Below are 12,753 nucleotides of genomic sequence, written 5' to 3'. Positions count from 1 at the left end.
GTCTCTCAGTTGAGAAAATTAATCTGACAAACCTCCTGCCTGAGACCTGTAAATAACTAACATCAGTCCCCAGAATGTGAGAGGGTTGAGGCTCATGCCTAGGGACAGGATGTAGAATGGTAATGACATTGGGGAAGAAGGCTGAATCGTTCTCTTTCCTTATTCCATATGCAGTCCCTCACTCCTGCAAAAGACTAGGAGGGAATTAAATTCAACTCACATGGGCCAGTCGATCAAATCTGGCAAAGAGCTCGTTGAGCATCCTGACCAGCTCCTGAGCAGACAAGGTCGTGGAGAGGTTGGTAAATCCTTTAACATCTGCGAAAAGAATACTAAACACAGGGAAGAGGGTAGGGGTGGGGGGAGAAACTGTATTAATATTTTAATTCATCTTGGGATACACATCAACACCATCCCAATAGATAAACTATCTTTGTGGTCTGAGATTTTAGCTCTTGCTGCCATGAGAGTCAGGAGGAATGTCTCAGTATTTAATAAATATCTCAGCAGAGAGTCTACCCAGGAGCTCAGGAAGGACAAGGTGTCAACAGGAAGCCTTTTTTCCTATACAGGGCTGTGGAGAGTGGGCAATGCAAACAACCCAAAAGAGAATTTTCAATATGAAGAGATCAAATTTTTGTGAAAAGCAAGAAGAAACTTTATGAATTATCTGCATATTTTCACAGTGAATGACATTGCACATGTCATGAGCATAGAATAAAACAGTCACCAGCAGCAGGGGGAGAACCCAAAACCTCATCATCTTGAACCCAATGACAGGTACTCTACCAAAAATGTCAGGTAAATAGGCATTTCTAAAAAATTATGAAAATAGGTGGCAAATCTGGGAGACCTTAGGCAGAATAATTTCCCAAAACTCTCACATTACTAAGGATTTCAGTTAGGTGGGGTCTTGTTCTATGCATATGGTCTGGTATAAGGGACAGGGAAGCTTCCAAAAGTCTTCTAAAAGCCAGGTACCCTCTTAGTTAAGCCGTGGGACAAGTATAGTTCTCTCCATTCAGTCCATGAGGAAACTGAGGCTCAGGGAGGCAAGGAGCCTTGCCCAACATCTCACCAGTGGCACAGGGTGGAGCTGGGATTGTCCGTTTGGCTGAATTACACTGAAGGGCATTGCCACACCCACCTTACCATGTCATCTCAGGGACTTCTGAAAGGAAAGATGGGACACCAAGCAGGATACCATATTTGATCATTTCTCATTTTTATCCTCTCTGAAAGTAAGATGTGTCTTACGACTGATCACCTTAGCAGTGTGTCAAGCTTTTTACTTCTTTTCTTATCGTTGCCTAAAATAATGATGAATCTTAGGTCTGCGTATGAGTGTAACTTAGTTTTAATGAAATAGGTAGTTGGGCTAGAAGACATTGTGGAATGTGTTGACTTATATCAATCACCACATGTATTCAATAATTCTTAAAAATTCATCTGTATTACAAACCTTTTAACGAATTTGACAAAGACTATGGATTATCTCTCCTACAAAATGCACAAGCATTCAAAATTTTGCACCTCATGTAAAGGGGATTTATACCTTCCCCAAAGTCCATTTATAAAATCCTTAGGAATCCTTAGACCCATTGGTTTAATTAGTGAATGCCTCATTCTTTTAGCAAACATTTATGTACGTAATATGTGTTCACTTAGGCACTGGGCTAGAAAGTTAGATTGAATAATACATAAGATCTAGTGCCTGCCCTCAAGATGCTCAAAGTCTGAGGAATGGAGCTGGAAAGACAAAGAGAAAAATGGAAATAGTGCAGGGTGATGATCACTGTGATTGAAGGACATATTGGGGGGTGACCAGTCACAAAGGGATCAGGAGTCTCCCAGCAGAGCAGTCTCAATGGTTCTTGAAGAACTAATAGAATGTGATAGGCAAAGTGAGTAGAAGGGTAGATTTGGGTTTATGGATCCCAAATCTCACAGTACATTCTAGGGTCTGGTAGGAGAATATGTATATATAGTAAGGTTCTGCAGTAATTCAAGGGCAGCCAGTCAGAAGGTATCACTGAGCAAGGAGGCCAGAAAGAAGAGTGAGATAGAGAGAGATGAAGTCAGACACATGGGTGGGGCAATGATGGAGGAGGGGCTGGTAAGCCAGGCTGAAGAATGTAGACTTTGTCCTGAAAGTGACAGAAAGCTAGTGAATGGAGTTTAAGCATGGATGTGATGCTATTAGATTTTCAGTTTACAAACCTTCCTTTGGCAGAGTGACTACACTGCCATTGTCTTCTCTGTGGTGATATAACGTATGGTCATATGCACAGAATTTGAGTCTAGATCCATCTGGGTTCAAATCTTAGCTCACTACTTATGAATTCTATAACCTTGGGCAATTTCCTGAACTTCTACAAACCCTTGCTCTATTAACTGGAGATAGCTGTCATACTCGCCTCATTAGTGGGTAGTGCTTAGCACATTGCCTGGCAGTTGCCAGCACAGTAAATGCTCCTTAAATGCATTAGCTTTTATTGTCATCATTTTACAAAATTGTACTATAATTGCATGGTTATATTTCAGAGAGAAAGAGAAGAGAGAGGTAACAGAGGTAGAAAATAATATGGCCATTCATTGGATTATGTATTACTTGTAGCTATAAGCATTCCTAACTGTTGATGAAGCTTGAACTGCCGGGCAGCAGCAACACTTACAGAGTATTGTCTGTGGACTTGGTATTGCTTTGAAAGCCCTACATGTATTCGCTCATTTATTCCATGTAACTTATGAGGGATAACCTATTATGATCATCTCCATTTTATAGATAGGGAAACTGAGGCCTTAGTAACTTGCCCATAGTCATGAAGAGCTAGAATTTGAACCAGAAAGTGTAGCTCTGGCATCCATACTCTTTATTGCTAAACTATGCTACTTTTGCAGCAAGAAAAGTCATTGCTATGGCAGGTGGGAAGTGGACAGGCTCTTAGATCACTTGGCTTAACTCATCCCTTTATGGATCCATAAACCCAAAGCTACTAGTATCCATCTGTCTATGGCAAGAATGGTTCACCAATTTATTTATTCATGCAACAGCTTATTGATTAAATGTCTACTATACACCAGGCAGTGAAGATACAGTAGTGAGCAGAAGATAGAATCATCCCAGCCTTTATAAAGCTCACAGCCTATCGAAAGAACAAATGGATTCCCTGAGAGCTAAGGTCATAAAAGTTTCAGATGTGGTCAGTGTTCCAATGTCATCAAATTTCTCCAGGTCTTTTGATCCCACCATACGTTATGTACCTATATCTTTGTATGTGCTATGCCTGCTCCCTCATATAGCTTTTCCCCACTTTTCCTACCTACTAAAATCTGACTTGTTCTTCAAAGCCCCACTCAGGTGTTAAAATCATGTTAAGAGTCTACACCTCTCTGGAGATTTCTCCAAGCATAGCCAGTTATCCCCGACTGGAGCCTCTCACCCTGCTGGTGCCCCACTCTGTCATAAAACTTAACTCTCTTTTTTTTTGACACAGAGTCTTACTCTGTTGCCCAGGCTAGAGTGCAGTGGTACAATTTCAGCTCACTGCAATCTTCACCTCCTGGGTTTAAGCAATTCTGCCTCAGGCTCCCGAGTAGTTGGGAATACAGGGCCTGCCACCGTGCCTGGCTAATTTTTTGTATTTTTAGTAGAGACGAGGTTTCATCATCTTGGTCAGGCTGGTCTTGAACTCCTGATCTCGTGATCTACCCACCTTGGCCTCCCAAAGTGCTGGGATTACAGGCGTGAGCCACCACGCCTGGCTAGAGCACTTAACTCTTAATAGCACAATCGTATGTGGCTAAGTGTGCTCCATATATTAGCAGAAGAACAAGAAGGAAGTCACCACTGCATCCCACCTGCCCAGCACACAGTTGCCGTATTACATGTTTTCTGAGTCCAATAAACAGAAACATTCAGAATTAAGTCCTCCTTCTTCAGAGCATCTCATGAAACATTGTTAGAAATGTAGACTTTCAAGTCATCTCACCAGACCCACTGTACCAGGGTCTGCTTTAATGGACCCCTAGATGATTTATATGCACATTTAAGACTCAGAAGCACTGGTTTAAGTCATAGTTGTACCATAAAAATGTATTGAATAAAAGACCAGAGGCAGAAACCAGGGCCCTGGTTCTCATTCCATTGTGCATTCCGCCATCCCCAGGTGCTGGCTCAGAGTCATCAAGTCTTTTGATTCTTGGCATAAATTTGCAGTTTCCAAAGATGAATATACCAAAGGGGCCACATTAATTTTTAACTCTAATTTGGTTATATAAGTTGTTTATTTGGCTAAAAATATGTCATGTTACCTAACAGTGACTCTTCAAATAGAATTCTCAAAGAAGCTTTTGCAGAATTCAATAGAATCATTAGAAACATGGTCCCTGTGTAGACTCCTCTCCCTAACTGTGTGTTCTTGGGAAAGTTACTTAACCTCTCTGAGCTTCCATTTTTCTTGATAATAAAGCAAAGGTCATTAAAGCTACTCTGTGGGACTACTATCAGAAGATAACTTATAAATTATTGCATAATTCTCAATAAATAAAGGGCATATAACTGCTTTTCGAAGATTTTATGAATCTGGAAGTGCTTAATTGCCATGCAGATGGATCTAGAAAGTCCTCAAGTTCTCTAAGTCCATTCAATTGCACTTTGCTGGTTCATGAAACTCTAGTCTACAGGACAGATGTGGTGATTACACATGTTGACACAGCTGGCTGGAAATTAACAGCCAGTCAAGAAAGCAAGACTCTAAAAATGAGCAAGACTCTAAAATGAGCAAGACTCTAAAAATAAGGATTTTTCTGATCCTTGACAATGGTTCACTAAAACGTTTATCATGGCATAGGGAGAGATAAAGACCAATGTGTCTCCCAGACAAACTCACAAAATATGTGTCAGCAAATGTGCAAATGTACATGAAATGGAGTTGGCAGGGCCAATAGGAAAAGGAATCATGACAGAATCACTGTCCACCAAATCCATGCCTCTGTTTGTATAGTCAATCCATCTGTCCCTAGGAAAGGCCATTGAGCCAGAGGCACTGTTCCCAGCCCACTTTGTATCTAGGTGGGAACCTGGAATTGATTCTCCTTAATGGAATCTGAGCAGAAATGATGTATGTCATTTTCTGGTTGAGGTGGTAAAACAGTGAGTGTGGGTACTCTGTGCTTCCTCTTCCAGTAACCGAATGCTGGGAACGTCGAGGCCCAAGGGATGGTAGTTGCAAACCAAAGGCGCCTTTGTCCCTGAATCACCCACTGACCAGTAATATCAGCAGTGGACACTTGTGTGAATAAATTCAATTGAGTTAAAAATCACTAAAATTGAGAGGGTATTTGACAGAGCAGATAGCTTTACCCTAATGAATACAAGAAGTGTCTTAAGTATCTGGGGAAAAACAGGAAAGATAAATAGAATTGGGCAGGTGGGATGCAGAGGCCCAATGGCTTCCAGTGAAAAGCTCGTGCCTGGGAGGATCTTCAGGTGAACCTGGAGAAATCTCAGAGGTTGACAGCTGAAATCACCTCGAGCGTTCAAAAAGCCCAGCTTTTGAGTTGAGAAACGGAGGCCCACAGAGATGAGGTGATGCAGTGGAAGTCTCCCTAAGGGTGTGGGAGTCTCCCAAGCATATCGCCTTTAACCACACCCGTTCCTGATGAAGGTAAATAGTTGTGTGAAATGTAAGTCAAAACTTAGAAGTGTACGGCACTTTTTAAGGAAAGTATTGTAGCTTTGAATTTAACTCAATGTAGGAAAAAATACTGACCAAAATTAAGTTAGATTACAAAAAAAAAAAAAAAGGCAAGGAAGAAGAAAGAATGCAGAATGCACCAGGCAGTTGACCATGGGGAGAGTGACTTGGAAACGATTTCAAAACTGCTCCCAACACCGCAGCGGGGTTGCTCTGGGGGCTGGGGGAAGGGGCTGGAGCAGCCCGCTGCTGGCTTTGTTCTCCGCCAGGCTAGGGACCGTCCTCCTCTGCTTTCGAGGCTCGGGTCTTATTTTAGCAGCCTGCAGCCTCGCAGTGTGCAGGAGACGCCCCGCCGCCCCGGGAAGATGAACTTCATCTTCCTGAAACCCCCGGAGCCGCGGGCATCTCTGCTCTAACAGCCCGGGAGCGGCCGGGCGGGCGGGCGGCGGGTTTCCGCATCAGTGCACCTGCCCCTAGAAACAGCTCTGAAAACGCGGGGACACGGAGGGCAGGAAACGAAATTTTAATGTAGTGTGCCATGAACTTCTGGAAAAGGGTCTTCAGCACAAGAACTCAGTTCGACGACTTAAAATAAATGGGCGGGGTTGGGAGCCGCCGAACGTGTCGTTTATTGTACGTAAGGCACATGAGCGTGTTGGGGTGGGCGCACCGGCTTGTTGAATTTTCCTATTTTTCCTGTAAAATATATTTTTCGCTACCTCTTTCTCCATGGTGACAGGCACTTTCATCACATGCCACATATTTCATTTGTATATTTATATGATTTGTATATATTTACATATGAGTATGTAATTTTCTCCCAAATATTTATTTTCTCCCGTTATTCGTGCATTTTCTGTTTTCTCTGGATCTGCATTTATGGTCAAGCCATTTTGCCACCAGGGAAGGAATACAGAACACTGTGATTCTCTGCATGGAACGTGGCTCTGCCTTCATGCCTGTTGACTCCTTTACTCAGAATTCATGTATTTGTGTTTCTCACTTGGCTGACTTCATCTCAAATAAAGCCAAGAAGAATCATCATCTCTTCCAGGAAGTTTCCTCTACCTGTCTCCCCGTCCCCATCCTCCACCTCCTTGCCCCAGGTTTTCCTCCTTTTACGATCTCTTGGCATTCCTTGGCTGCTTAATAATCAAACCCCACACTGTATTGTGATTAATAGGTGCCTATTGTCCTAGAACTAGTATTGATGAATTCTTATTATGTGTGGGACCCATTCCTAGATCTGGGGTACATCTCTTACTGGAATTGCTGTTGGACAAAGCTGTTTGGCAAACTGAAGCACCTAAATCAGTGTAGCTCAATTCTTGGACATTACCCTGGGAATGACCTATCCTGCTATGCCTGCTGGAGGGTTGTGTTAGAATCATGATCTCTGCTGAATTTTAAAACATGTGTTTCCGCATGCCAGGAATAGAACACCTACAGATGCTGGTAGGTGCAAAGTTGTCCTTCTGTCCTACTGATGTTAGGAGGAAAGGAACTATGAGAAAGGTTTGTCATTTTTGGAGTTGTTTAATGTAAGGACTCTGACTCTATGTTTGGGAAATTTCTACCTTATGATATTCTATGGATGGGAAATACATTTCCACTGTATAAGCTGAAAATGTCAGAGACTTGCTTTCCAGGTACTCGTAGAAAATGACTGGGTGCTGACCATTCAGACTCATCTGTTGCAGGCTTAAAGTTGAGATGCAAAGAAGAAGCAGGAGCAGAAAGTCAGGGCAGAGCGAAGACAGCAATATCAGTTTCTGGGGCTGCAGAAGGAATTGCAGTGGTGGTATGCCGTGTGTCAGGGGACAGGGTTGATTGCACAAACAATAGACTGGTCAGAGACAGTGGCAGCAGCCTCCTAATTGGCCCAGTGCTCTGGCTTGATTCTGGCTATGGCTTTCACTCTTGGCCTTGCTGCATTCTGGTCCATTTCCCCCGTGTACTTCTCCATCCTTCCCCAATTATTCTGTAATCCACCACATAACCTTTCAATACATTTCTTTTGAATCAGTCATGGCTGGATTCTCTTTCTTGCAATTAGGAAACATGACTGAAATGAACTACAACAGACCTAATGCTCTACTACTTGCTTAACTCTGTCTGTTGTATATTTTGTATTAATCTTCACTTACATGATCTACATAAAACCATGCAAAGTGTCTAAGAAGATGACCATTTTACAGAGAAGAATTTTGAGATTCAGGTAAATAAATTGCCCAAGGTCAGAAACAATGAACAGGCAGAATTTGGATTTTAAAGGTGGTCTGCCTCATACATGCCATGTTGTCCAGTGTTGTGCTGGGCACATAGAAGGCACTGATGCATGGATCGGGGAGTAAGTGGAAAGACGGATGGATGGATGGATGGGTGGATGGGTGGATGGGTGGGTGGATGGATAGAAGAATGGTTGGCCAAAACTAGGTTTGCAAAGGAAAATAAGCTGTCATTTTTTATATCATTTTAAACACACTTATGAGAAATATAAGGAGGAGTTGTGTGTGATCACACCTGAAACCCCCAGATTACATTCTGGGATTATTTTTCTTATCATAGTTTAAAAGCTTTTCCCACTCAAAATGTAAAGACAGACATTCCTATTATAGGAGAGCTAGGCAGTAAGTCAACCAGCAAATATAATTGAATTCTGTGACATTCTTCCCCAACTTTAATTTGGAAATGTAGAACTTTCTGATGAATAATCACTAGGTAATGAATTAATCAACCAAATAAGTAAAGGTGCTGGCACTCAAGCAGACAGAAGTCATGGAAGTGTGATGAGAGAACCCAAACACATGGATCGTGCGGACAACTGGGGCAAGGGTGTTGGGTTTCTCACCTGACATTCTCATAGCGATGGATGTAGATCCGATGGAACTGGTGCTGCAGGTGCTCGTCTTCCACATTGGTCATGTCGTTGATCATTTCCAGGACAACAAACCGGGGGAGCACAGAAAGAACCAGCCGCTCCTGGAGCAAATGAAGAGGAACAGTCCTGTTAGGCTGACCAGCAAGTCTCAGATGGGAGGGTGGTGAAGTCATGGGGCTTTTGGGTGAGCTTCTTCTGGAACTGCTAATTTCATACCATTCTATGAATATGACAAATATTTATTGAGCACTCATTAGTTGCCAGGCACCCTGCTGGGTGTTGGATATACAGTGGTGAACCAAATGGATGTGGTTCTGATTATGGTGGAGCTTACGTTCGCATAAGAAAGATACATTAAGTATATTACATATCCAAACATACCTACACACATATCTAAAATGTGATGAGTGCTATGCAAAAACAGGTCATGATGAGAGAGTACAATGGTTGATGACAGTGGTTCATAACAGGGATTAAGAATGAACTTACTAAGGAATTGATATTTAAAATTGAGACCTGAAAATTTGGAAGGAGTCTGTCTGTGTGGTGCAAGAAGAAGTGCAGGAATTAAAAATAGCAACTGCATATATCCTGAGGCAGGAAAGAGCAATGGTGTGGCTGGGGAGTGGTGATTGCATTGAGGTTGGAGGTGTAGATAGATCTTGCAGGTAAGCTTAGGATGTTTGTGTTTAATTCCAACTATAACTGAAAGCCACTAAATGGCACTAAGTAGCAGAGTACCATAAGCTAATTTATGTTTTAAAAGATCACTTTGACTGGGATTTGGAGAATGTGTTCTGGGAGGGGCCAAGGCTCGAGGCAGAGGGACCAGTTGGGGAAGCTCCTGCAGTGTCCAGGTGAGATAAGATTCATAGAACTGGCAACCGAGATGGCAGGAGAGAGAGAGAAAGTGCCCACCATGATAGCTAGTTTTGAGTTTGGTTGCCTGGGAGAGTGAGCTATACTTATAGAAACAAAGAACATACAGAAGAAACCAGGCTTACAGGGCACTAGCTCTTTATCAAAGACGAGAGGAAGTGAGATCCACACAGCCTGAAAGTGGGTTCCTAACACCAGACAATAATACTTTCTATTGTGATCACCACTGTAGATAAAAGCAAAGTAATGGGTTAATTAGCAACATGAATTAAATTCTAAAAAGTCCTTGTGTTGTGGAAAGTAGGCAAGAGGCTGGCTTCTGACACATGGTTTATGATAGTGTCGAACTGAGTTTAAGACAGGTGCATTCTAATCATCATGGTTCCTCATATCTTTGTAGTGATTTATGGATATTAAGCATTGTTCACCATTCATTCTTTCATGTGTTTATCTCAAAACCCTGACAGTCAGCTTGCAGAAATAATTATTTTCATATAATGGACAGAGTAAGTCCAGGAGAGATTAAATTACTTGCACAAGCTGAACAGTTATCAAGCGGCAGTTGCAGGGTGCAGTCCTTTCCCTCGTTATTCCTTGCTGAGATTCTTGGTGAGATGAGAAAAGCCCTGGATTGAGCCTGATGGAGAAGTTTAGATTCTGACTTTATCATTGGATATCCATGTGGTATTAGGTAAACAACCTCATCTTTCTGTGCCTTAGTTCCCTAACTTGGCAAATATTAATAGCACTAATATCATCCACTTCAAAGTGTTGCTGTGAGAATTCAATGCGATAAAATATGTGAGGGGCCTGGCATCAAATCCTTCTCCCTCCTGTCACTTCTACTTAAGCCTGCCTCTCATGCAAAAGGCTTTATTAATGAAGTACCCATTGAATGACCTATGATGAAGCTCTTTCTTCTCTTGAACGCTGTCCCCTCATAAGTCTAAGAGGCATGCATTCTACAAATGCCCCTACATTATGTCCATTTTGTGTTCATTTGTGCTATTTGTCAACTTCCCAGGTACTTGTGGCCCTGTTCTCTCAATTGCTGTTGGATGGGAGTAGGTGCTAATCACAGCTTTGAGGGGCACTAGTGCTCCGTCAATGGCTGGGGATGTTTAATTCAGAGCCACTGCATATGTACTTGTAAGGGAGGCAGTCGTGCTGACATACACCATCCACACACACTCCGGGACACCACAGTCAGTTTGTAAAAGTGTTTAATTGTAAATCATGCTTACACTAGTGTTGTATGAGGCTGATGTTTTAATAACTGGAGTGAGAAAGATGGAAGAACTTATGTTAGGAAGAGAATGGCACAGAAGATAAAGAGGTGGTGATGCAGCACATAAAATGATCCAAGTGTAGGGAAGAAATGGGAACTGAAGAGAGACGCAAGAAAGGTATTCACTCCCAGGAGCTACGTAAGAAGATGTTCCTCCCTGAAATTCAAGTCCATGGACATATTTATGAGGATAGCTCATGGATTCTGTGCTCTGACCCTTCATCAGAATGTTCTGAAGGTTCATAAAAGTGAACTGCCCTTGCCCCACTGACCTACTGAGAAAAATGGTCTGAGAAAAATTGTCAAGCAGGTAGAGCTTTAAAAAACTCCTTAGGTTTTTTGGGATACTTTGGTAGGATTGAGAAACGGTGGCTTTTTTCAAGCACTGCTAAGCACATTATTATATTCGACCTTTACTATAGTTCCATAAAACAAGATTTTTCAGAATAAAACAAAAACATGGTTATAGTAAACTGATCACCTAGCAAGATGAGCACCTAGATGATAAGTAGCAAAGAATTGAAACCAAATTCTCCTGACTCCCAAATAGCTCTAACAACTGGACTTCCTACAAAATGTATTCTAATTACCTCTTCCCTGATCCACATGGTTCTTTAATTTTGTAAAAAGTACTGCCTTAATTTATACTTATTTTTTAATTTTGTAAAAAGTACTGCCTTAATTTTTTAATAAATTAAGGCAGCAAGTGGGATATTCCTATGATTGGGGCTAACAGTAGACAATGAAGCCTCAGAGAAGGAAAGAACCATTGTTCATTAAGGGAGATGAGGGAGGAGTTTCTAAGGAGGGTTCCTGACAAACGGATGAGGGTTCAAACATTGTATTTTTTAATTTATTCATTTAGTAAATATTTATTGAGAACATACTACATGTCAGCTCAGTTCTAGCTATGAGAGAGATGTAAAGAGCAAGACAGCCAAAATCCTAGAGGGAGATTTTGCAGACAGGGACTGACGGGTCCCCTAGATGGCATGGAAAGATATGCATTCTTACAGAGTTACCATCTAGTTGGCTCTGAAGTAACCACTGTGGCCCAGGGACTAAGTTAACAGCTTCATACATAATTTCATGTAATATTCACTGTAACTCCATGGCAGAGATATTCATTGTAGATTAACAAATGAGAAAATGAAGGCTCAGAGTAGTATCCCAAAGTTACATAGCAAGGAAGGGCCAGCTTCTAGTCTGTCAGACCCCAGAGCCAACTGGAAGCTTCCCCTTAACCTTATAAGAGAAAGCTGTACTAAAAAAAATTCCTCAAAGCCCCATTTTTAGAAATTGAAAATGTAATTACTACTGAAATTAGAGGTGCACAATTATGTCTATAGTTAAACAAAACATACATGTAATGTTCAATGATTACTTAATTGAATCCTTAATGCAAACAAATAAAAAAAAACAGAATAGTACAGTTAAATCAATGAAAATATGTCAGATGATGCCTAAAATTGTTGCTATCATAAATTATGCAAACTAAAAGCATTTTTAAAATGAAAAATTAAGAAACTTTCTAACTGCAAAGATGACCCATAGTGGGTTTCCTTTTGTGGAACTCAGCTGCTTTTCAGGCACGTGGACTCTGCATCCGATCTTCTGATGTGAAGAAATGCCTAGGGAAGCAGTTATTAAATGCAATTCATCTGAAGTTAAATGTGTGGAACCAGGCCAAGTGGGGTTGCTCAGGCCTGTAATCCCAGCACTTTGGGAGGGTGAGCTGGGAAGATCCCTTGAGCACAAGAGTTTGAGACTAGTCTGGGCAACATGTCAAGACCCCATCTCTACAAAAATATTTAAAAATTAGCCAGGCATGGTGACACATGCCTGTAGTCCCAGATACTTGGGAGACTGAGGTAGGAGGATCGTTTGAGTCGGGGAGGTCAAGACTGCAGTGAGCTGTGTTTGTGCCACTGTACTCCAGCCTGGGCAGCAGAGGAAGACCTTGCCTCAAAAAAAAAACAAAAGAAGCAGAAGAAGGAGAAGAGGAA

At 41.8% G+C, this 12,753-nt stretch overlaps 1 protein-coding gene across 3 annotated transcripts in view; it reads right to left on the bottom strand.

Annotated features, from left to right (window-relative positions):
• The window catches only part of ADCY8 (adenylate cyclase 8), a 268,034-nt gene that overhangs the window by 160,318 nt on the left and 94,963 nt on the right, over positions 1-12,753 (bottom strand). For all 3 annotated transcript variants that reach the window (XM_017500373.2, XM_017500379.2, XM_017500387.2), the window contains exons 3-4: positions 8,551-8,681; positions 221-332 (exon numbers count right to left, since the gene is read on the bottom strand). In XM_017500373.2, coding sequence (XP_017355862.1) covers positions 221-332; positions 8,551-8,681 — 243 coding nt within the window. The remainder of the gene's footprint in view (positions 1-220; positions 333-8,550; positions 8,682-12,753) is intronic.

The sequence above is a fragment of the Cebus imitator genome, unplaced genomic scaffold (genome assembly GCF_001604975.1).
Source record: "Cebus imitator isolate Cc_AM_T3 unplaced genomic scaffold, Cebus_imitator-1.0 Scaffold13, whole genome shotgun sequence".
NCBI lineage: Eukaryota > Metazoa > Chordata > Mammalia > Primates > Cebidae > Cebus > Cebus imitator.
Note: the sequence above shows the minus strand (reverse complement) of the source record. Positions and strands in the feature narration are given on the sequence as shown.